At 40.2% G+C, this 21,707-nt stretch overlaps 1 protein-coding gene across 3 annotated transcripts; it reads right to left on the bottom strand.

Annotated features, from left to right (window-relative positions):
* Positions 1 to 2,986: 2,986 nt before the first annotated feature.
* On the bottom strand, positions 2,987 to 18,148 carry OCEL1 (occludin/ELL domain containing 1). 3 transcript variants are annotated; one of them, XM_072110244.1, is made up of 6 exons: positions 18,042 to 18,148; positions 14,332 to 15,520; positions 10,827 to 11,005; positions 9,762 to 9,933; positions 5,599 to 5,649; positions 2,987 to 4,430 (listed from the first exon to the last, which is right to left on the bottom strand). In XM_072110244.1, exons 2-6 carry the CDS (start codon positions 15,379 to 15,381, stop codon positions 4,317 to 4,319), a joined length of 1,566 nt encoding a protein of 521 aa, XP_071966345.1. In that variant the 5' UTR covers positions 15,382 to 15,520; positions 18,042 to 18,148; the 3' UTR covers positions 2,987 to 4,316. The 3 variants fall into 3 exon arrangements, with proteins under 3 accessions (XP_071966345.1, XP_071966355.1, XP_071966365.1); XM_072110254.1 differs by having other exon boundaries at positions 14,917 to 15,520; XM_072110264.1 differs by having other exon boundaries at positions 14,941 to 15,520.
* Positions 18,149 to 21,707: the final 3,559 nt, after the last annotated feature.

The raw sequence follows: 21,707 nt of genomic DNA, 5'->3' as shown, positions 1-21,707 counted from the left end.
TGTTGCTATTAAAGGTAGTTTCTATGAGCTATTGATTCAGTGGCTTTTTCCACACAGCTTTTCCACACCACTTTTTCCACACAGCTTTTCTATTTTGGCTTCATTTTTGTTAAATAAATAATGCTATGGTGTAATGTGTGCATCTGAAGTTGGGTGAGGGTCCACTTAATTTTTCTCATGGCTGCGGATTCACTGATTGTATCCCCATAAGATCACATGCTGCTTCTATACTATGACTGTTTAATTTTTTAGAAGGTCTCTGGGCTTTATAGATAGTAGTCATATATTAAATTATAATTTTCAATTCTTGTTCCCAAATTAGTATAAGTAACAGCATTTTTGTGGTACATTTATGTAGTGCAATTACTACATATGTGGGTCTGAAACAAAGAGCAGTGATAGAAAGCAGAAATCATAACAATTTTGCCTTGTTTTTTCATGACATGTGAAACTTGGATAGTTATATCATTTAAAGGGTATTTCTATAAATATCATATTCTTACATAACATAATTAGCAAATAACTAACAATGTAAAAAATATGCTTTTTTTTCCAATAATCGTTTTTAATTTTAAAAATGTACATAAATTTACATCAAAATATGTTAAAAATATGAAAGGTGTCAATCCACCACCCTTCCCCATGTACATGGGGGAAATAAACTTCAAATGGTTATATCTTCTGTACTGTGGCACCTAGAAACACATTAAGGGTGTAATGTTAAATATGTGATTCTACTCTTTGATTTGACAACAGAACTGTGTTTCTAGGTACTACTAATCACCTATTTGACACCCCTGCTTTAGAAAATGAGCCACATATCAGATAAAGCTCTCATAAAAGTAATATGGTTAATTCACTACTGACAATCACTGGTGCACACCCTCTGTAAAACGACTATTGATCTATCCTATGGGTATGTCTGTAGGATTATAGAAGCCTAGAATCCCTTTAACAATAAATACAGAAAAAAGATAAACTTGAAGGGATTTTCCAGGTTAATAATAATAATGACCTATCCATGGCACTAGGAATACTAGAAATTAGTATAATTGGCCTTTTTGGGCTATTTAAGTATAAATGTTTGATTTTTCTGTGACCTCTAACAGTTACTAGTGAATAAGGAACTGTGGATGGTTTAGTGTCCCAAAAGCCAGGGTTCTTTCTTTAAAGGGAACCTACCACCACGAATCTACCTATAAAGGTAGATCGGGTGGTAGGTGGATGTAAGGGACGTGAGGAGAGCTCTTTTTAGAGCTAATCCTCACGTCCCCGCTAAGTTTTGGGAAACTTTATTAACCTAATATGTAAATTTAGTTATGCGGCTACTGGGGCGTGGAGTAGCCGGCACGAGGTTACACAGCGTGGCTACTCCACACCCCGGTAGCCACATTACTCCTCCTACCCTGATGTGTCCGGCGCGCAGCTCCTCGTAGCTGGGCGCCCTCGTCTGACAAGCCGGCTACTGCGCATGCGCAGTAGCTCCGGCCTCGGAGCTGGGACTGCTCAGCCGGCGTTCTGCGCATGCATATCGGACGAGGGCGCGCAGCTACGAGGAGCTGTGCGCCGGACACAACAGGGTAGGAGGAGTAATGTGGCTACTGGGGCGTGGAGTAGCCGCACTGTGTAGCCTCGTGCCGGCTACTCCACGCCCCAGTAGCCGCATAACTAAATTTACATATTAGGTTAAAAAGTTTCCCAAAACTTAGCGGGGACGTGAGGATTAGCTCTAAAAAGGGCTATCCTCACGTCCCTTACATCCACCTACCACCCGATCTACCTTTATAGGTAGATTCGTGGTGGTAGGTTCTCTTTAAGTGTAACTCCAAACCACCTGTATAGGAATAACTCTGAAGTCTGAAACATTTCTCATCATCATTGTTTTCATTATCATTTTTAAGCAAGAAAAAAAAACTATTGAAGTTAGTGGTCACCATAAGAGCCAGTTAGCCAGCCATTTTATGTTACAGGTTAAATTTTTTAGTAAAAAAGTAATTAGGAGGCAATTTTTTTTAAAAAAGATCTTCCGGCTGAGGGTATCAGTTAATCAATTGATGCCCCTCAACGACAAGCTGTAGACTGTTTGTAAATGTTGTGATGACAAATGCATTATGCACTGTCCCCACAGGAAAAAGTAAAATTAATTTACTTTTGTGCATGTTGATGTGAGGTCACATGTTGCATTAAATGGGTATTCCAGAAAGACAAGTTTCTTAAATGTACTTAGGTTAACAAAATAATACATTCTCTAATTCACTGTTATTAACTAAAAAATACAGCATTTCACAGGTATTATTCCAACCTGTCTCTATCAGTCCTGGTGTACACAATTTCAGTTGCCTCTGGTTCCCAACCCTCTATCTTCTGACTTTAGGGTCAGAAGCCATTTTGGTTATCTGTCTGACAGCTGTGGAGCTGAGCTGCTCTCTGCCTCTAGCCCCCACCCCCCTGCATTTCAGGAGAGAGCTCTGACTGATACACAGACACTGAGTTCCTGCCGGCAGCAGCCTGAGGAGCATTACAGGTTACAGACAGATAAGTTCTTTATCTGGGGTGGGGTAGTAAGGCACAGCAGATCTAGCAGTGTGTTGTGGAATAGTAGAGTTGTAGGAGAGCTGACTGTGTCATTGTGTGTAAAAGGCAACTTATGGATCTCATCATCTCTGATCCGACTCATCTCTCTTTCTATGTGTCAGCTACAATGTTCAGAAGCTAAATGAAAGTGTATATAAACCTTGTACCCTGGTAATCTAACCACACTGTCAGCTCACAGAACTAGATGGATCATGAAGTGTCTGTTTAGACAGTCCCCACCCACTCTCTGGAATTTTGCACTGACCAGCCTAGGAAGTGATAGGAGCTAAAACAGCAATAAAACTGAATAAAATTGTAAAGTAATATCTTTATTGTGTTAATATCACTAGAGGATTGAAATTGAGAATTTAAGAAACCTAAAACCACCTCAAAACTGATTACAAAGCAAAAGAGATGCCATTTTAAATGCAACATGATAAATAAAGGAATTATTATTATTATTAATGTGTGAATGCACCCTTAGGTTTTCTAGATTGAAGGTTGTAAATGACATGGAACTGGACAGGGGTCCTTTAATGCCTTCTTTTTGAGCTGATGTATGTGTATCCAGATTTATAATGTAGCCAATTTTATAAGAGTACCTGAAGCTCCCATATACTACCTTACTCAACTAAGATACACTAAGTTTTCTCATTTGTCTTATTGGATTTTAGCAGAGCTGGCTGGTGCCAATGGGGAGTTAATGGAGCTGGTCAGTTTATCCTAGCTGGACATGAACATATGTCCATGAACATAGAAAGAAATCAGAGAAAGAATACTGTAGTTTATTATGGGTTAATTGTTTGGATTTATAGAGATGTATTGATGTTCAATTCAGATATACAACTTTGTTCATTAGCAATCTATAAACTGCAGGACCTTAAATATAAAAGACTTACTTTCACAATTACTTTCACAAGTAGTATAAAAGTATGCCAAATGTTGAATCCTAGACAACTGGTAATGGCCAATAATCACAAGGTTACCTTCAAATTTGTACCGTAACCGGCTTCACCAGAAGCTCACAGTAGACTGTAGTGTGTGACTGTACAATTATGGTGAAAGTAAGTAGGCACTCCAGCGAGGGTAAAAAATGGAAATTTCAAAAAATATTTGGGAAAAACATATTAAAACCTAACTTTTAATAGTTTGATTAAAAAGCCATGTGCACATGGAATGGGGAAAGCCATTGACGCATTTCGGAAGTTACTCCTTAGTCGTAGTCCACTCCATTTTTTACCCTCGCTGGAGTGCCTACTTACTTTTTCTATACTGACTCGGAGCGGCCCAACTTCCCTACTCCGTGTGACTGGTGCGATACGGCAGCCTCTTCAATGTTTGGTGAGCATAAAAAATAGCTTTTTCTTTTTGTTACAATTATGGTGCCCTAATGGGGTTTTACTAGATACTACTATATACAGCTGCCATTTGTGGTATTGCATTATGAAGACAAGACATCAATATATAGAGATTTATTAGCTACAAGTAATTAAAACGTGTTAATAATCAAGCAGATAAGTAAAAGTCATTTTGTTACAAGCAGATCTAAATAAATGATGCTGTTTTACAAGCTGGCTGCCAAAAATGTGCATATATACATCAATATATAGAAATCATTTTTTATACATCATAACTTAATAATGTCATCATCACTCATATGTTTGTATTCCATCACCCTATACATTGTAAAGTGAATCCTTGGCTCTGCTATGCATGGAATGGTTACATATGCATTGTTATGTTTAGAAGAAAACGGATCCCTCATTCGTGTCGTATACTTGAATCTGCTTCTTGATGTGGCTCAGTTTCCCCTTTAAGTAGATGCACCGTTCCTGTTTTTCTTTAAATGCTGGATCCTAGGGAAGCATTTTAGTATAATTATTTCATATAACAAAGCCTTATGACTTGCTAACTATTATATACATTTGTTCATCTAATTTCCAGCAGGGGCTGTTCCTGTAGTCAGATGACTTAACACTCCTAGGAATGTATGACTACACCAGAGTTCAGAGTTCAATCCTCAGATCATTCTAGCATCAATAATAAGACTAGAGCTTCCTACAAAGTTTATTGTGTATAAATATAAGTTGATCAGGATATATTAAGCTTCCCCGCATAAAGGACTACATTGTGATAATTTCTGATGTTGCTTTCAGTAAAGTAACTTTGAAATGGTATTATATTTCAAAGAAATTGCAGCCTCCTAACTGGGTCTAAGCTGACTTAATTACACAAGGTCTGCATGTATTGATATACAGTATATGTATATTCCCTAATTGTAACCAAAACACGTGGATGGAGCAGCACAGAAGTTACTATCGGTCTATGAAGTTCACCTGACTCACAGGCAAAACAATTGGTCTGTTGAAGAAAAGGTGTTTATTCATCCAAAGTGCAAGTCCGGCGTTTAAAGGAAGCCTACCACTTAAAAGTGGTAGTTTTTACACACATATACATGGCACCAGCTCAGGGTGAGCTGGTGCCAGAGCATATTTTTATTAGTAGAATAAAGGCCCTATCGACGATTTATAAGTTATAAGGCGCGTGTGTGCCGGAGAGCTTGGTGACGTCACCGGCTCTCCAGCACTTCAGAATCCGGCGCACGCACGCATGGTGTGCCGTGCCCTAGTGCGGTGCACCGAGATATAAGTTAATATAACTTATAAATCGGAGATAGGGGCTTTATTCTACTAATAAAAATATGCTCCGGCACCAGCTCACCCTGAGCTGGTGCCATGTATATGTGTGTAAAAACTACCACTTTTAAGTGGTAGGTTTCCTTTAAGCCCCTCAATGGAGTTATTTTCAAGCTTGAAAATAGCTCAATTGAGGGGCTGAAATGTTGTACCTGCACTTTGGGAGAATAAACCCCTTTTCTTTTGTGCTTGATTTCCCTTTCATCACAGTCATAAATAATAAATATATTTATTATATATACTATAAAAATACATCTTTATTTATGTACAGTGGCATTTACAAATTAAATAAGTTGATGAACATCCTGGAGTACATACACATACTTACATTTTTTTTCTTTTCATACTTTTCAGTGATTGTTTTGATCCTATCTGAAGCCTGTAATCATTAAACATAGTATTAAATATTGCCTTTGTAATCTCATCTGTAATTCTCGATTAAAGGGATTTTCCAACTCATAAAATGAAGGTATATTACTTAAAATCGGTAAAAGCGGTCATGCTCCACCTTCTGATGATAAACTGTGTTCAATGCCTTTCTTTGCACTGTAGAGTGGTGGGGCATATCGAGCAGGCAAAAGCAGAGGAAGGAGGCACAGTGATTCATCAGAGCTTCTATAGACATCTACTGAAGGTTTATAGGCTTCTTTTGAGTGGTAACAAGCAAACTTCTATATGAGCAATATTAAGTAAGAAGTATTGGCCCACATTTACTAAGGACTGTGCAAACTACTCTATTGGGGCATATTTATCAGGGCCTGAAATAATCACAAATGCTTGCTTATAGTCACCTTCAGTCGGGCGTGAAGGGGGGTGCAGCCGGCTGAGAGTGGGCCGGTCCGGGGTGTTACTGTGGCGTAAAATAAATGCTGCACCGCACCCTGCCCTATACATAATTCACCGGTGCACAAGTATAAGGCAAGTTTTTCAGCAAAAAAAAATGTTCAGAAAAACCCCACCTCGGCTTATACATGAGTCTATAAAAAATAAACTTACCTACTCACCTTCCAGCGCTCCGGATGCTGTGTGCGGCTCCCCTGCTTTTCTTTTTTCTTCTCTCTGCATGTAACAGTGGGTGCTCTGCCAGCTGGCGCGCACCATGATGTGGTGGTGTTGCCGCTGATGACATCATAATGTGTGCTGGCTGGCAAAGCGCATGGACGCACCTCTGCGGCTTTTATGCACAGAGAGAAGAAAGAAGAGGAGCCAGAGAGCACCGTGGAGCAATGCGAGTGCTGGAAGGTGAGTATGTAAGTTTATTTTTTATATGCCGTGGGGCTGCAGGGGGCATTTCATCAGTAGAGGGAGGGTGGCATTTCACAAATGGGCTTCATGGGGCATTTTACCATCAGTGGGGGGGGGCTGGCTCCATGGGGCACTTCATAACTGGGGGACTCTCTGCATGGGGCATTTCCTCACTAGGGGGGTGGCTGGCTGCATGCATGGGGCATTTCATAACAGGGCTCTGGCTCCATGGGGCATTTCATAACAGGGGACTGGCTGTATGGTGCATTTCATTACTGGGGACCTGGCTGCATGGGTCATTTTATCAGTAGGGGGATGGCTGCCTGCATGGGGCATTTCATTCCTGGAGTAGGCAGTGACCAATGCGTTTCCCACCTTAGACAGCATATTATATAAGCCCTATGTTCAATAGTCAAATTGATAATGCAAAATATGTATTAATTGCTTTTAGCTTTTGTTTCCTGCTCATAAAAAATTCAGAAATGAAGTATATGGGGATACTGTACAACAGAAAAAAAAGTTAAAACTTTAGTAAGATGACAAAAAACAACAAAATGAAGGCCTTGGTCATTAAGGTCCACATAGACCTGGCCCTAAAGGATTAATGTTTGATACTTAACAACACAGCTTGTTTATTTTTTAAGTTTCTTGTTTTGAATTATTTGCTGTTATTGGCTTGGTTGACTTGGCTTTTCTGCAATGAATTAGATGGAATGTTTTTTCTTTATTTTTAACATATTCACCATAAATAATTGACTAATTTTGCCACAGGGCCTATTAACGTTGCTATGCTTTTTAAGCATATATTTTAAAACTTTTTTTTTAAATAAAAAACTTGGTGATTTAAATATTAGGTTTTTTTTTTCCATTTTTGTACTATATATTTTAGTGAGTTAATTTAGTGAAAGAGTTAATTACAGGATATTACAGGAATTACAGGATATTATTCATTTACGAATATACTGTGTATACTCGAGTATAAGCTGACCCAAATATGAGCTGAGGCCCCTAATTTTAGCACAAAAATCTGGAAAAACCTAGTGACTTAATTATAAGCCTAGGTTGGGAAATGCATTGGTCACAGCCTTCCCAGTATATAGCTAGTCATCCTGCCCATTCCCCCAGTATATACCCAACCAGCCATCTGCCCCCCTGTATATAGCCTCATTACAAAGCCAGGCAGCCCACTATCTCCAGCAAATAGCCAGCCCCAAGTATACAGCCAGCCTGTACCCCAAGTATACAGCCAGCCTGTGCCCCAGTATACAGCCAGCCCCTGCCCCAGTATAAAGCCACCCCATGCTCCTGTATATAGCCAGCCAGCCCCCAGTATATAGCCTGCCAGCCTCCAATATATAGCCAGCCAGACCCCTGCCTCTTTATATATTTCAGCCTGCCCCCACTCCTTGGTATATAGCCAGCTCCCTGTCTCCAGTATATAGCCAGCACCCAGTATAAATCCAGCCCCTGCACCAGTATATAGCCAGCCACTGCACCAGTATATAGCCAGCCCATGCTCCAGTATATAGCCAGCCAGCCCCCAGTACACAACCAGCCAGCCACCAGTATATAGCCAGACACCAGTATATAGCCTGCCACCAGTATATAGCCAGCCAGCTCCAGTATATAGCCAGTGTATAGCCAGTATATAGCTTGCCAGTCCCCAGTGTACAGCCTGCTGCCCCCAGTGTACAGTCAGCCATCCCCCCAGTACACAGTCAGCCAGCCCCAGTATACAGCACATAAAAATAATAAACTCTGTACTTACAGACCTAGTGCTGCAGGTACTTATTCAGCCATGAATAAGGGTAGTGTACCTACCCGAAACACGTAGGCGACTTTTCATTGATTCATACTATGACTCCATGCGTTTTTATCCCATGTATTGGATTTGGAAAATAAAGATTAAGTGTTTTTTCAAAAAAAACGAAAGTGGACCTGTGTTTGTGAAGCTGGACAAGACGTTTTGCAGTTCTCAGCAATCTTATGGAAGCGGGATAAGGGTCCGTGCTCCACAGTCCCACAAGGGTATATAATCAACGATCCAGGTGAGCTGACACTTTCTTTGCCATTGACTCTAGTGCTGCAGGTAGGTAGGGATCAAGAGGAGGACATGCTAGGGGTCGTCGGAAAGGTGTATATACGGTACATCTAGTAATAGTCATGTATCTTATTATTTGAAAATTAAAGCCTCCTGTCTTTTACCTCATCAGCTAGACATTCCTGACCATAATATGGCCACAAATGGAGAGTCATGTGATCTCTATCTGTCCATGAACAATCGCCCTGCCTTGATCTTATTTTTAACACTGTCATAAGGTCCTGGCAGAGTTATTTTACTGCTCATCTATTACAGACTGTTAAATGTAGGCAATCCAAGCCAAGTTGGCAGCATACATGGGACACTGTCATTTAAAGGTTAATATACATGATCGGTGCATTATGCAGAAAACACCTGGTATATGTCCCTAACGACGCTTTGATTTGGTCTAAATTTGATTTAAATTTTTCATTTTTTTCTACATTATATTTTTGTCTCTTTAGGGGACTTTAATTACTAATTTCTTGATTTTTGTTGGGGCCACAGTAGGAGGAGAGTGTTGAATGGGGCAAAATATGAGGTGAGATTAGGGGGTTGACAATAACAGGGGAGGTAAAAGGGCCACGATGAGAGAGGGCTCACAATAAGTGGGGGAGATGAGGGGGGCTCAAAATAAGAGGGAGGAATGGGAAGCACAATAAATGTGGGCCTATGTGTCTGCATTATGTTTATAAACAATTGTAAACACAAAGGGTAAAAAACTGAAAACAGACCTGTGTTTTTACCATCATTTATAGTGATGCGTTTGCAATGTGTTTCAAAACACAATGCATTGTTTCAGTGTGTACTAAAGATGTACAATTAATATTCCAATGTAGTAGTAAGTGGTCCTCCAGAATCAATTTCACTGGTGGGCCCCAGGCACCTCAGTCCAAATCTGGTGGATTTGCACCAAAAAAGCTGTCTAAAACGTCTTCAGACTCTTATCTTCTAGCTTTAATGCCATTTTTTTGTCACTTTTCTGACTTGTCCAACAAAGGGGTGTGGCCTCAGGAAAAGGGACATGCATTGTCAGGCTATGCGACACATTAATGAATTCCCCCCAGCGTACTTGTGAGCCCTTACTTTTCAAAATACATTAAATAAGGAAAATCAACCAGTCCCTTTTTTCTAAAGTATAAAAACGGTTATTTGTCTGGACTTACCTTCTGACTTTGTGATCCTCCATTTAATTTTTCCATCATGTTATCCAACTCTTTGAACTTTTGTAAGGCACTTCTAACTTCTGAATACAGCTCTTTATACTCAGCATACTGGTCATTAAATACAGCTTTATAATTCTCCCGTTCCTCTGCACTTTTAATCTCTGGATACTTGCTGCAAAATGGACAAGATTATACACAATTATCCCAGATAACATAGTAGAAATTACTAATATGCAAAAGTCCTAAATTGCTAATTGGATACACATGTATCCAGTGGGACTCTGATTTCCTTCTCTCTCGTGCACTAAGGTGAGTAACCTACATAATAAGTTTAAAGTTTCTTTCGGGAATTTAAGAAATCAAATGAAAGAGAACATGCAATCATATTCTTACATTGTAAAGCCACTATTTTCTTTTATAAATGTTTTTAAAATTCATATTATTTAGCAAAGACACCACTACCATGTGATAAAGGAAGCCAAAACAGTTCACATGCTAAGTGCTCGTGCTCACAAGCATATTATGGATCCATATTATGCTAACCTACTGGCATTGGATGTTTCCACTTGCAGCATGTAGGTCCAATAATTACATCAGGTGGTATCCATGATTGTTCTTTTATTATGCAGAGCACTGAATTAAAGAGAATATGTCAGGAAGATTTTGGCATCAAACCAGCTACTGGTCCTTGTGAACATACGGTTTAGTGTCCCAAATCACAACTATCCTTTTAGTCTCATAAGGCACATCGGACACCCCAGTTTCACTGAGCATGTGACATATCTACAACACATGTGCAGTGTAGCTGTGGAGCACTACAGTGGTTTCATTACATTAGTATGCAGGCACCAAGAGCGCTGGGCCCATGCGCTGGCGTATGATAGCTCTGCCACCTCTCTGGCGCAGCTGGATACATCAGCCTACTGCATCTCCTGGCGTGGAGGTGGCAAAAAAGGGAAAATAATTGCAAGTGCTAGCTATACGCTAGCATTTGCGATTATTTCAGTCCTGATAAATACCTTCCAATATCTAAAATAATGTTGTTTAATTGATTTAGATGCTTACACAAGATAATCTGGTACCACATAAGGTTTTGGTCTGTGCCCAGTGGGTATGGATCGACTCCAAGCTCCAGTGTCACTCCCTTTCTCTGAAAAGTGGATGGTCTTGGTGACCTTCCCTTTCACATCACCTAATTGTTGAACTTCATCTTCAAAAACTATCCTCTTTGGCTTGATGTATCTCTGTGCAGTTGTAAAAAGAAAAAAATATACAAAATTATAACTCTGAGCAAATTAACGTTGGTTATTATTGATGGAAATGCATATGTATTACAGTATGGAATCTGAACTTATTAGCAAGGATTATAATTCAGCATTTTGACACCGGATGCACTTTCCATAAATTAATGCACAACAAGTGGTACAAAATAGTTTTTTTCATTAATACATTACTTTACTACCCAATAAGTCCGGTCTAGCTTCTGCCACTGTGATGGTGCAGCCACACGTTGGCATTAAAACTGCATCATTATCAATTTTGAGGTGGTTTTAGGTGCAGCTTTGTTATTGTAATAAGTGAAAGACATTACTAAACAAATGAATGACATTTGTTGAACAGGTTTTCCCTTCAAATTCAGCTGTTCAGTTCATGTCTTTCGCCTGTTAAATTAGCAAAACTAAACCTAAAACTACCTCAAAACTGATAATGATGCAGTTTTAACTGAAACGTGTACTGTGGTTGCACCAATATTTTTCCTATTAATAGTTTGGTGATTTACAAAGCACTGGCTACAATAAAAAAGGAAACCCCCCAATATCAGTGTTTGTACTGAGGCCAATAATTTGCGAGTGTGGGTGGCCGAGGAGCATACAAGGTGTCTGAGGCTTTGGGTGGAAAAGCCAAGGCAGCCAGAGAAAGCACAAGATGGCAGCCGTTTTTTTTTGGGAACGAGAGAGTTCTCTGAGTGAACTGTAGACAGGAAGCAACATACTCGCAAGTTGCTGAAATGGTAAGAAGAGAGACAAAACGGACCCAGGGGACTAGGGTTCATGATGTCAGGGAAGACAAAATGGCATAGGAATTGGAGATCATGGTGGAAACTTAATAAGAAAATGGCAGCAGGTTGCAAGTGAAGGAGAACTGAGGGGGATCCCATGTACTATAATTTATGCTGGGAAGGAGAATTAAAGTAGTGGGGTTGGATAGGAAGTGAAGTGACGGTCAAGGTTAATCAGGTTATATATATGCTGCAGCATCTCTACTTTTTCTTCCCAGGCTGAATTCATGTTGGTTTAAGGTGGAAGAAGGAAGGGAACAGTGACAGATGCCACTATAAGCTGCAATATTCTAAAGGTATTACCGAATATATTGACACATGGCTGATTTTAAAAATTGTGCTTGGTCCTGAAGTTCTAAAATGACTTAGTCCCAAAGGAGTTCATTACTTGACAGTTTTTGGTTAGCATATGGTTTGAAGCCTTGAGTCCAGAATAGTCTTAGGCCATCTAATATGTAATGGACTATAATGCTGAAGGAACCTTGCAAGAGGTATAATGAGCCTTTATCCATGAAATGGTGCAATTTGAAAATTTTATTTTTTTCATAAATATGCATTCCAGTGCACATTTACTAAGAACAATGCAAACTACACTATGTTCAGTTTGCCTGTGAAGTGTGCAGGGTGCGCCAGATTCAGGATTTCTGGCACACGCTCTTCATTAATTTGGCGCCCTCTGTACAGCTCCGACGGATTGCACCACTTGTTTTTTGGCACACCTTTAACATAGGGTGTGCAACACAATTCTGTCAGACTTTGCAAGTTAAATGTGGGGTGCGGTCCGATTGAGCACTGGAACAACGATTTCAGTGCAGAAATTTGCGTTGCATGAAGAATAGTACAGCTGCGACACAAAAGGGTCGCATTTGACACAAATGTGGTGCATGCACTTTTTAAATATTATATTTAATTTAAAGGGACCACAATATACATTAAAATGCATACAGGATGGCACTGTAAATATTATAACTAACTAAAGGAGATGGCACATATATGTTATAATTAATTTAGAGGGGAGACGCTGTATATATTTAATTTCATAAAAATGTAATTTCATAAAACATTTTTTTTTACAAATGCAGCTAAAGTGTTAAAGTGCATCTCGCTGAACTCAAGTGTGACATATCTGAAGGGGGAAGAATGAGAGAAGATGCTGGGTAGTGGAAATGTAGCAGAGGATGTTGTTTGTGCGTTTGGACCTGACTTCTGAGGTGCTCTGCTAATGCCCCACCAAAACCAACAAAGGTATCAGTAGCTGATGTGGTTATAGCCCCACATAGCATAGCAGTTAGTTTTGGTAGGTAAATCAAGCGGCTTGTCCAGGGGCTCATCCGGCTCTTGCCATCTAATACTCCTCATGCCATATGCCTCCTTACTGGTCACAGTTCATGTCATGTGACCAGAGTGACATCATCTCAGTTACTTCAGCCTCCTAATAATAGCAAACTGTATCCCATGCATCTATCGGACCATATGAAGTCACAGCAGCCTCCATGGACTTCTTTCTACACCTCTCCATCCTCCATGGAGGCTGCTGTGATTTCATGTAATCACATACATGGTGTACAGTTTGCTAATATTAGAAGGCTTAGAGATCTGCGATGATGTCACTGGTCACATGTCATAAATGTAACACAAGGCACTGTGTAAAATTGACACAATATTTCCCATCTGTACAAAGAGCTTTATGTGTCTGTAGTTGAATATTAGCAGACAGTCCATAAGTACAAGGAGGCAGGGTAGTGATTTGAAGAGACACAGAGCTGTCAGTCAGAATAACAAGCATGGTTCACTGGTATTTCTGACTCTTCTCCTCTCTCAGACTGCCAGAGATGAGTCAGAAAAGCTCATTTGCATATCAGAAAAATGTCTGTAATTAAGGTACAGGGCCCCACTGAGAGCTAATTTTAGGTGATAGTGGGAGAACTTGTGACCTTTTATCAGCATGCATTGTTAGTCAGGGGGGTGGCGGGCAAAATCTGGTGACAGGTCCTCTTTAAGCCCTAGGTTTTAGTCAAGGGGTTATGAAGTTAAGTTCTGTAGTGAAATTGGTATTAATCAAATCTGTTTGGTCTGTGGGAATTCCTCAAATCATTAGTCTTAAAGGCAGTTTGGGAAATGCTTTTTTTATCCTCCAAAGTTAATAACTTCAACGATAATAGGTTTTTTGTTAACTGTTTTGAGAAGAACTAAATTTATTATAGCTGCAAAGGTTGCAAAATTGAAAGCGATGGTGGGCTGTTTTGTATTGTGGGAAACCATCAGACTTATAATGGATACTGTATAATTCAAACGTGCAACCTACCCTTCTGCAAAGTGGAAACAAGTTATTTATCCAACATATAATGAATGATAACCAAACACACAATAAATACAATGTTTACAGACAGGAATATGAAAAAGCAAAGTAGAGCAGATGTATTTACAGAGGAAATAAAGCGGATGAAATATAGACATTCATCATCATATGGGGAAGAATGAGTGAGATTTCATCATGTGAAACCCCCTCACCTGAATATTTCCAGCCTGCCTGCGATTTTCTTCATGCCGCCACATTTTTAGACACACCAAAGAAGTGGCTAAGTACAAGACCATGTTGAAGAAGAGAAAGGCTATGGCTGCCACCTGTCCTCCTTCTACCCTACAGAATGCAACAATCAGTGGATTTACAGCAAAAATAGAGTAGCATAGACCACCACGGTTTATATCGTTGACATAAGCAATTCCTGCTGCCATGTATAAAAGGCACATGACAATATTAATGGCAAACTCTGTGAGAGGCCACCAGTTGGAGTCAAGGAGAATGGTCCGATAGTATAGAGTGAGCCCTAATCCCAAAAGGATTAAAGTGACAAACCAAACCAAGCTGGCAACAATAATCACAAATGGAGTCATTGGGCCATAATAACTGTAGCCATCTGGCAATGTTCTCTGTAGTTCCGTTCCAAAAAGATTATACCACTGGTAATCCTTCTGTATGTAGGCACAGGTACAGGCAAACACCATACCACCAAAAATCAACTGTATTCCAGCCATGATCCTTAGCAATCCAGGCCAGGACTTCATGTAGGAATATTTTAATTTGTATGCTTCTACCTTTTCTCCATAATTGGTGCGCACCTGACTTGTTTCAACAGAATTTGGAGTTTTCTTTGGCTTGATCTCATGAGCAACACTGATACTGGTTGAAGATGACTGATTAAAATCATGACTCTTGTCATCAAGACTAGATTCCCTGCTAACATCTCCGAGCGATGAAATTGAAGGTAAATTATGGGCATCTTCTAAGTTTTTCAAGGTGAAACATTCTCCTTTTGTCTTGCCTTTCTTAAAGAAACGTTTCCAGGAGTCAGGGATAAAATGCCGGACAGGCTTCAATCCATTGTTTTCCATAAACACAGAATCAAGGTGTTTAGATAAGGTCCCATCTTCTTTATGTGTACCATGGTGATAGTAATCAAATGAGAAGCTTGGGGCATCCCCCCACTTTGGGGTTTCTGCCTGCCACACCACTGGTTTTCTGCTCCTATTTTTCTCAGCTGGTAAAGAGAAGGAAGACATTGCAGTTCTTCAGTGTGACTCCATGTGAGATGCTGCTGAAAATATATCTGAAGGCATCAGTTTTTTTCTCATGTCCCAAAGGAGAGCATGCTCTAGTTTATGAACCACGTGGTTTGTCACTTTTCTGTACATAGGAAGTCTGAAAAAAATAGAAAAATTCCTTAGAACTGGTCAAATATGTTTGATTGATGAGAATCTGACTGTTGTTATAAGGGGCTGCAGCACATTGAGTGCTGTTTTCCCTCCATGCACAACTCCGTATTTTTATTAATGGTTGAGTCTGGTTATTAGTTAAGTGGTTGGCATGACCCTCCTAGCAGCCAATGCCAACATTGGAACCACTGTATACCTTATATTAATACTCTAGCCAAAGAATACCTAACTAATGTTAACTTACTAGTTAATCCTTTTTGGTGCAAAACTCAATTTGTCCTATTATTATTTTTTTGCCAAAACTTTACCATCAAAATCAACCATGATAAACCAGGGACCCATATAGATCCAGGCACTTTGTTGACTTAGGTAATTGTCTTATATTTGTTATCCATAGCCTCCTTCCTTCTAAAATAAAGTTTTTTAATTATGCTAATGAGTCATAAGGGCTTTGAGGGGCGTTACCTCAGCCCCTCCATGTTGTAACACCATGCAGGAACTCTCCCATTACAGTAGGCAGAGGGTGGGGGGAAAGTGCAGAGGGAACAGAGGAGGAGGGGTGACCTGCACGGGTGACCTGCACTTGCACAGTATAAGAGCATGTGAAGCTACAGTATGGAGGAGCTCTAGTAATGCCCCCAGAATAATTTTTAAAACATTAGCATCATTTTAAAAGTTTATTTTAGAAGGAAAGAGACCATGGTAACAAATATAAGCATCTATGAGTGCCCCAGGTTTATCATACTAGATTTTGATGGTAGATTTCCGTTTCGCGGAGAATAGACCCTTCTCCTTTTATACTACACAATATACATATATGTTTATATGACAATAAACCTCACAATTGTGTACCTCTGTTCTGTAAGCTGTTTTGTTTGGGCTTAACCCCTTAACGCTCTGCGCCGTAGCTCTACGGCGCAGAGGTATAGGGAATGTATGAAGAGCTGAGGCTGAGTCCCCTTCATACAAGGGTGGGGGTTGTTGCATATTGCAGCAAACCCCCATGGCTAATAACTGCGGTCGGTGCTTGCACCGATCGGGCTATTAACCCTTTCATTGCCGCCGGCAAAGTCGCCGGCGGCATTTAAAGGACGGCGGCGCGCGGGCGCCGCCATCTTTGTTCCGATCGCCGCGCCCCCGAACGTCATCGGGGGGCGGCGATCGGTTGCCATGGTCTTCGTTTGACCCGAGGCTATCTGGCATCTGCAGATTCGTTACAATGAGCCAGTGGCTCATTGTAATGAATGAGCTGCAAAAATGCCATATATTGCAATACAGAAGTATTGCAGTATATGGTAGGAGAGATCTGACCATCTAGGGTTAATGTACCGTCTAAGAATTAGTGGGAAAAAAAAGAAAAAAAAAAGTTTAAAAAATAAAAAAATTACTAAAATATTAAAAATTCAAATCACCCCCCTTTCGCTAGAACTGATATAAAACATAATAAACAGTAAAAATCACAGACACATTAGGTATTGCCGCGTCCCAATATGCCCAATCTATCAAAATATAAAAACGGTTACGGCCGGCGGTGACCTCTGAGGCGGGAAATGGCGCCCAAATGTCCGAAATGCGACTTTTACACCTTTTTACATCACATAAAAAATTGAATAAAAAATGATCAAAATGTCGCACAGACCTAAAAATGGTAGCAATGTAAAGGTCGGCTCATTTCGCAAAAAATGACTCCTCACACAGCTCCGTGCGCCAAAGTATGAAAAAGTTATTAGCTTCAGAAGATGGCAAATTTTTTTTTTCTTTTTTGTACACATTTGTTTAATTTTTGAAAATGTCTTAAAACACAATAAAACCTATATAAATTTGGTATCACCGCGATCGCACCGAACCAAAGAATAAAGCTGAGGTGTTATTTGGAGCGCACAATCAAAGTCGTAAAAACTGAGCCCACAAGAACGTGACGTTTTTTTTTCAATTTTTCCACATTTGGAATTTTTTTTCAGCTTCGCAGTACACGGCATGTTAAAATAAATAACATGACGGGAAAGTAAAATTTGTTACGCACAAAATAAGCCCTCACACAGGTCTGTACACGTAAAAATGAAAAAGTTATGGATTTTTGAAGGTGGAGAGCGAGAAATGAGCAAAAAAACCCTGCGTCCTTAAGGGGTTAATATAGAGAATATGCTTTTTGCTGAAAGTGAGCCACGCAGCACACTGTTGTCAGGGTGGATTCACGCATAATATCTGAGTTTCAGTCACCTGAACAAAGTAGTTGCGACACATTGTGCCCTGTATGAATCTACTCTTAGGCTGAACAGGCACACTACAGCAATGTACAGTTAGAGCACACTGCATGGGATTTACACAAATCTCATTCACATGCTAATATGGAAAACACCCCGAGAAATCATCCACATGACAGAAATCTACTCCGTACCTAGTACTTGCTAATGCTACAGTGTTTACTGGTGGAGGGCTGTGTTACAAAGCACTTAAAAGTCAAGCTAGCAAGAAAAATGGTAGAAAAACCCTGCCTCATACATTACCATGGTGCGTTTTCTGTTTTCTGGTAATTGGGGTTTATCGCCACACAGCAATCATTTCCACAAACTCTCCACTCATATTTTGAGAGACGGAAATCACAGTCTTCTGTACTGTTATCTGCATGCACTACGTAATATTCAGTTATTCATTAACTATAGCACAGGGAGCAGCAAAGGAGGGTGTGCTGGAAGATCAAGTTAAAGCCTATCCAGAGATTATTAGACTAAATTCACACTACTTTTCCTTCCCTCCGTTAAAAAAGCAAAGAATGGAGGTTTAACGTATCAGTTCAAAATCCCATTGACATCAATGTAAATTATATGTCATCCGTTATGGCCAGTTTTGTCATGGATCCGTTATCCATGTGTGTGCTTTTTTATTTTTTAGAACGGAGTAAGTACTGCAGCCTCTGTTATTTTTTTCCATGCAAAAAACCCATAGATAACGGATCTCTGCCTAAACATAATGGATGCCATAAGATTTACATTGATTTCAATGGGATTTTTAAGTGATACGTTAAACCTCTGTTAAACCTCCATTCTTTTTTAATGGATTTAAGGACCAGAGGGGAGGAATGCTAGTGTGAAATGAGATTTTGTGGTAATAATAAAATGGATATTACTGACTAATGTAATAGAATTCATTGAAGAGAAGAAAGTCAATAGAAATAATCTTGACTGCTTGATGACCAACCTGTCTTATTCCGTAATGACTAGAGATGAGCGAACAAACTCGTCCGAGCTTGATGCTCGATCGAGCATTAGCGTACTCGTAACTGCTCGTTGCTCGGACGAGTATTTCGCCCGCTCGAGAAAATGGCAGCTCCCGCCGTTTTGCTTTTTGGCGGCCAGAAACAGAGCCAATCACAAGCCAGGAGACTCTGCACTCCACCCAGCATGACGTGGTACCCTTACACGTCGATAGCAGTGGTTGGCTGGCCAGATCAGGTGACCCTGGGATAGACTAGCCGCTGCCCGCGCTGCTCGGATCATTCTCTGTCTGGATGCCGCTAGGGAGAGAGCTGCTGCTGGTCAGGGAAAGCGTTAGGGTGTTCTATTAGCTTACTGTTAGGCAGGAGTGATTCTACAACAACCCAACAGCCCTTCTTAGGGCTACAATAACGTTATACTTTTTTTTTTATTTGCTTGTGGCTGGGCTTGCTGGCACTAGTAGTGCAGCTAGTACCATATTGTGAGGAATTAGCAGGGGGACTTGCTACCGTTGTGTTTAGCTCTTAGTGACACACATATCCACCTCAAACACCAAAGTGGGAAAATTTATTAGGGGTTTGATTTCAATTAGGCACAGTCTGCCAGTTTCTTTTTATTTTACGTTTATTTTTTTAATAACTCAGTGTCATCTCATCTTGCATAGTAGTGTGCTTTAATACTTGGCTAGAAAATAGCCATAGGAGAATCCAAACGGCTTACTTACGCCTACAGTAGCGTTATATATATTTGATTTCTGGTTGATCTGCTGGTGGCTGTAGTTGCTGCAGTGCATCTACTAGCAAATTGTGAGCAATTTGGAGTGAGACTTGCGACCACTGTGTTTTGCGCTTAGTGACGCACATATCCATCGCAAAGACCGAAGTGGGAAAATTTATTAGGGTCCGGGGTTGGATTTCAATTAGGCACAGTCTGCCATTTCCTTTTTTATTTTACGTTTATTTTTTTCATAACTCAGCGTCATCTCATCTGGCATAGTAGTGTGCTTTAATACTTGGCTAGAAAATAGCCATAGGAGAATCCAAACGGCTTACTTACGCCTACAGTAGCGTTATATATATTTGATTTCTGGTTGATCTGCTGGTGGCTGTAGTTGCTGCAGTGCATCTACTAGCAAATTGTGAGCAATTTGGAGTGAGACTTGCGACCACTGTGTTTTGCGCTTAGTGACGCACATATCCATCGCAAAGACCGAAGTGGGAAAATTTATTAGGGCCCGGGGTTGGATTTCAATTAGGCACAGTCTGCCATTTCCTTTTTTATTTTACGTTTATTTTTTTCATAACTCAGCGTCATCTCATCTGGCATAGTAGTGTGCTTTAATACTTGGCTAGAAAATAGCCATAGGAGAATCCAAACGGCTTACTTACGCCTACAGTAGCGTTATATATATTTGATTTCTGGTTGATCTGCTGGTGGCTGTAGTTGCTGCAGTGCATCTACTAGCAAATTGTGAGCAATTTGGAGTGAGACTTGCGACCACTGTGTTTTGCGCTTAGTGACGCACATATCCATCGCAAAGACCGAAGTGGGAAAATTTATTAGGGTCCGGGGTTGGATTTCAATTAGGCACAGTCTGCCATTTCCTTTTTATTTTACGTTTATTTTTTTAATAACTCAGTGTCATCTCATCTTGCATAGTAGTGTGCTTTAATACTTGGCTAGAAAATAGCCATAGGAGAATCCAAACGGCTTACTTACGCCTACAGTAGCGTTATATATATTTGATTTCTGGTTGATCTGCTGGTGGCTGTAGTTGCTGCAGTGCATCTACTAGCAAATTGTGAGCAATTAGGAGTGAGACTTGCGACCACTGTGTTTTGCGCTTAGTGACGCACATATCCATCGCAAAGACCGAAGTGGGAAAATTTATTAGGGTCCGGGGTTGGATTTCAATTAGGCACAGTCTGCCATTTCCTTTTTTATTTTACGTTTATTTTTTTCATAACTCAGCGTCATCTCATCTGGCATAGTAGTGTGCTTTAATACTTGGCTAGAAAATAGCCATAGGAGAATCCAAACGGCTTACTTACGCCTACAGTAGCGTTATATATATTTGATTTCTGGTTGATCTGCTGGTGGCTGTAGTTGCTGCAGTGCATCTACTAGCAAATTGTCAGCAATTTGGAGTGAGACTTGCGACCACTGTGTTTTGCGCTTAGTGACGCACATATCCATCGCAAAGACCGAAGTGGGAAAATTTATTAGGGCCCGGGGTTGGATTTCAATTAGGCACAGTCTGCCATTTCCTTTTTTATTTTACGTTTATTTTTTTCATAACTCAGCGTCATCTCATCTGGCATAGTAGTGTGCTTTAATACTTGGCTAGAAAATAGCCATAGGAGAATCCAAACGGCTTACTTACGCCTACAGTAGCGTTATATATATTTGATTTCTGGTTGATCTGCTGGTGGCTGTAGTTGCTGCAGTGCATCTACTAGCAAATTGTGAGCAATTTGGAGTGAGACTTGCGACCACTGTGTTTTGCGCTTAGTGACGCACATATCCATCGCAAAGACCGAAGTGGGAAAATTTATTAGGGCCCGGGGTTGGATTTCAATTAGGCACAGTCTGCCATTTCCTTTTTTATTTTACGTTTATTTTTTTCATAACTCAGCGTCATCTCATCTGGCATAGTAGTGTGCTTTAATACTTGGCTAGAAAATAGCCATAGGAGAATCCAAACGGCTTACTTACGCCTACAGTAGCGTTATATATATTTGATTTCTGGTTGATCTGCTGGTGGCTGTAGTTGCTGCAGTGCATCTACTAGCAAATTGTCAGCAATTTGGAGTGAGACTTGCGACCACTGTGTTTTGCGCTTAGTGACGCACATATCCATCGCAAAGACCGAAGTGGGAAAATTTATTAGGGCCCGGGGTTGGATTTCAATTAGGCACAGTCTGCCATTTCCTTTTTTATTTTACGTTTATTTTTTTC

The sequence above is a fragment of the Engystomops pustulosus genome, chromosome 1, assembly GCF_040894005.1.
Source record: "Engystomops pustulosus chromosome 1, aEngPut4.maternal, whole genome shotgun sequence".
In the NCBI taxonomy this organism is placed as follows: Eukaryota; Metazoa; Chordata; class Amphibia; order Anura; family Leptodactylidae; genus Engystomops; species Engystomops pustulosus.
This window is presented reverse-complemented; position numbering and strand designations above follow the sequence as displayed.

What these genes read in the sequence shown, in the direction of transcription:
- OCEL1 (XM_072110244.1), bottom strand. Translation starts at nt 15,381, where the DNA reads ATGTCTTCCTTCTCTTTACCAGCTGAGAAAAATAGGAGCAGAAAACCA. An exon ending in GTGGTACCAGATTATCTTGT is followed by an intron (nt 9,934 to 10,826) that starts GTAAGCATCTAA and finishes TCCATTTTGCAG; the next exon opens with CAAGTATCCAGAGATTAAAA. An exon ending in GAGGATCACAAAGTCAGAAG is followed by an intron (nt 5,650 to 9,761) that starts GTAAGTCCAGAC and finishes TAATGATTACAG; the next exon opens with GCTTCAGATAGGATCAAAAC.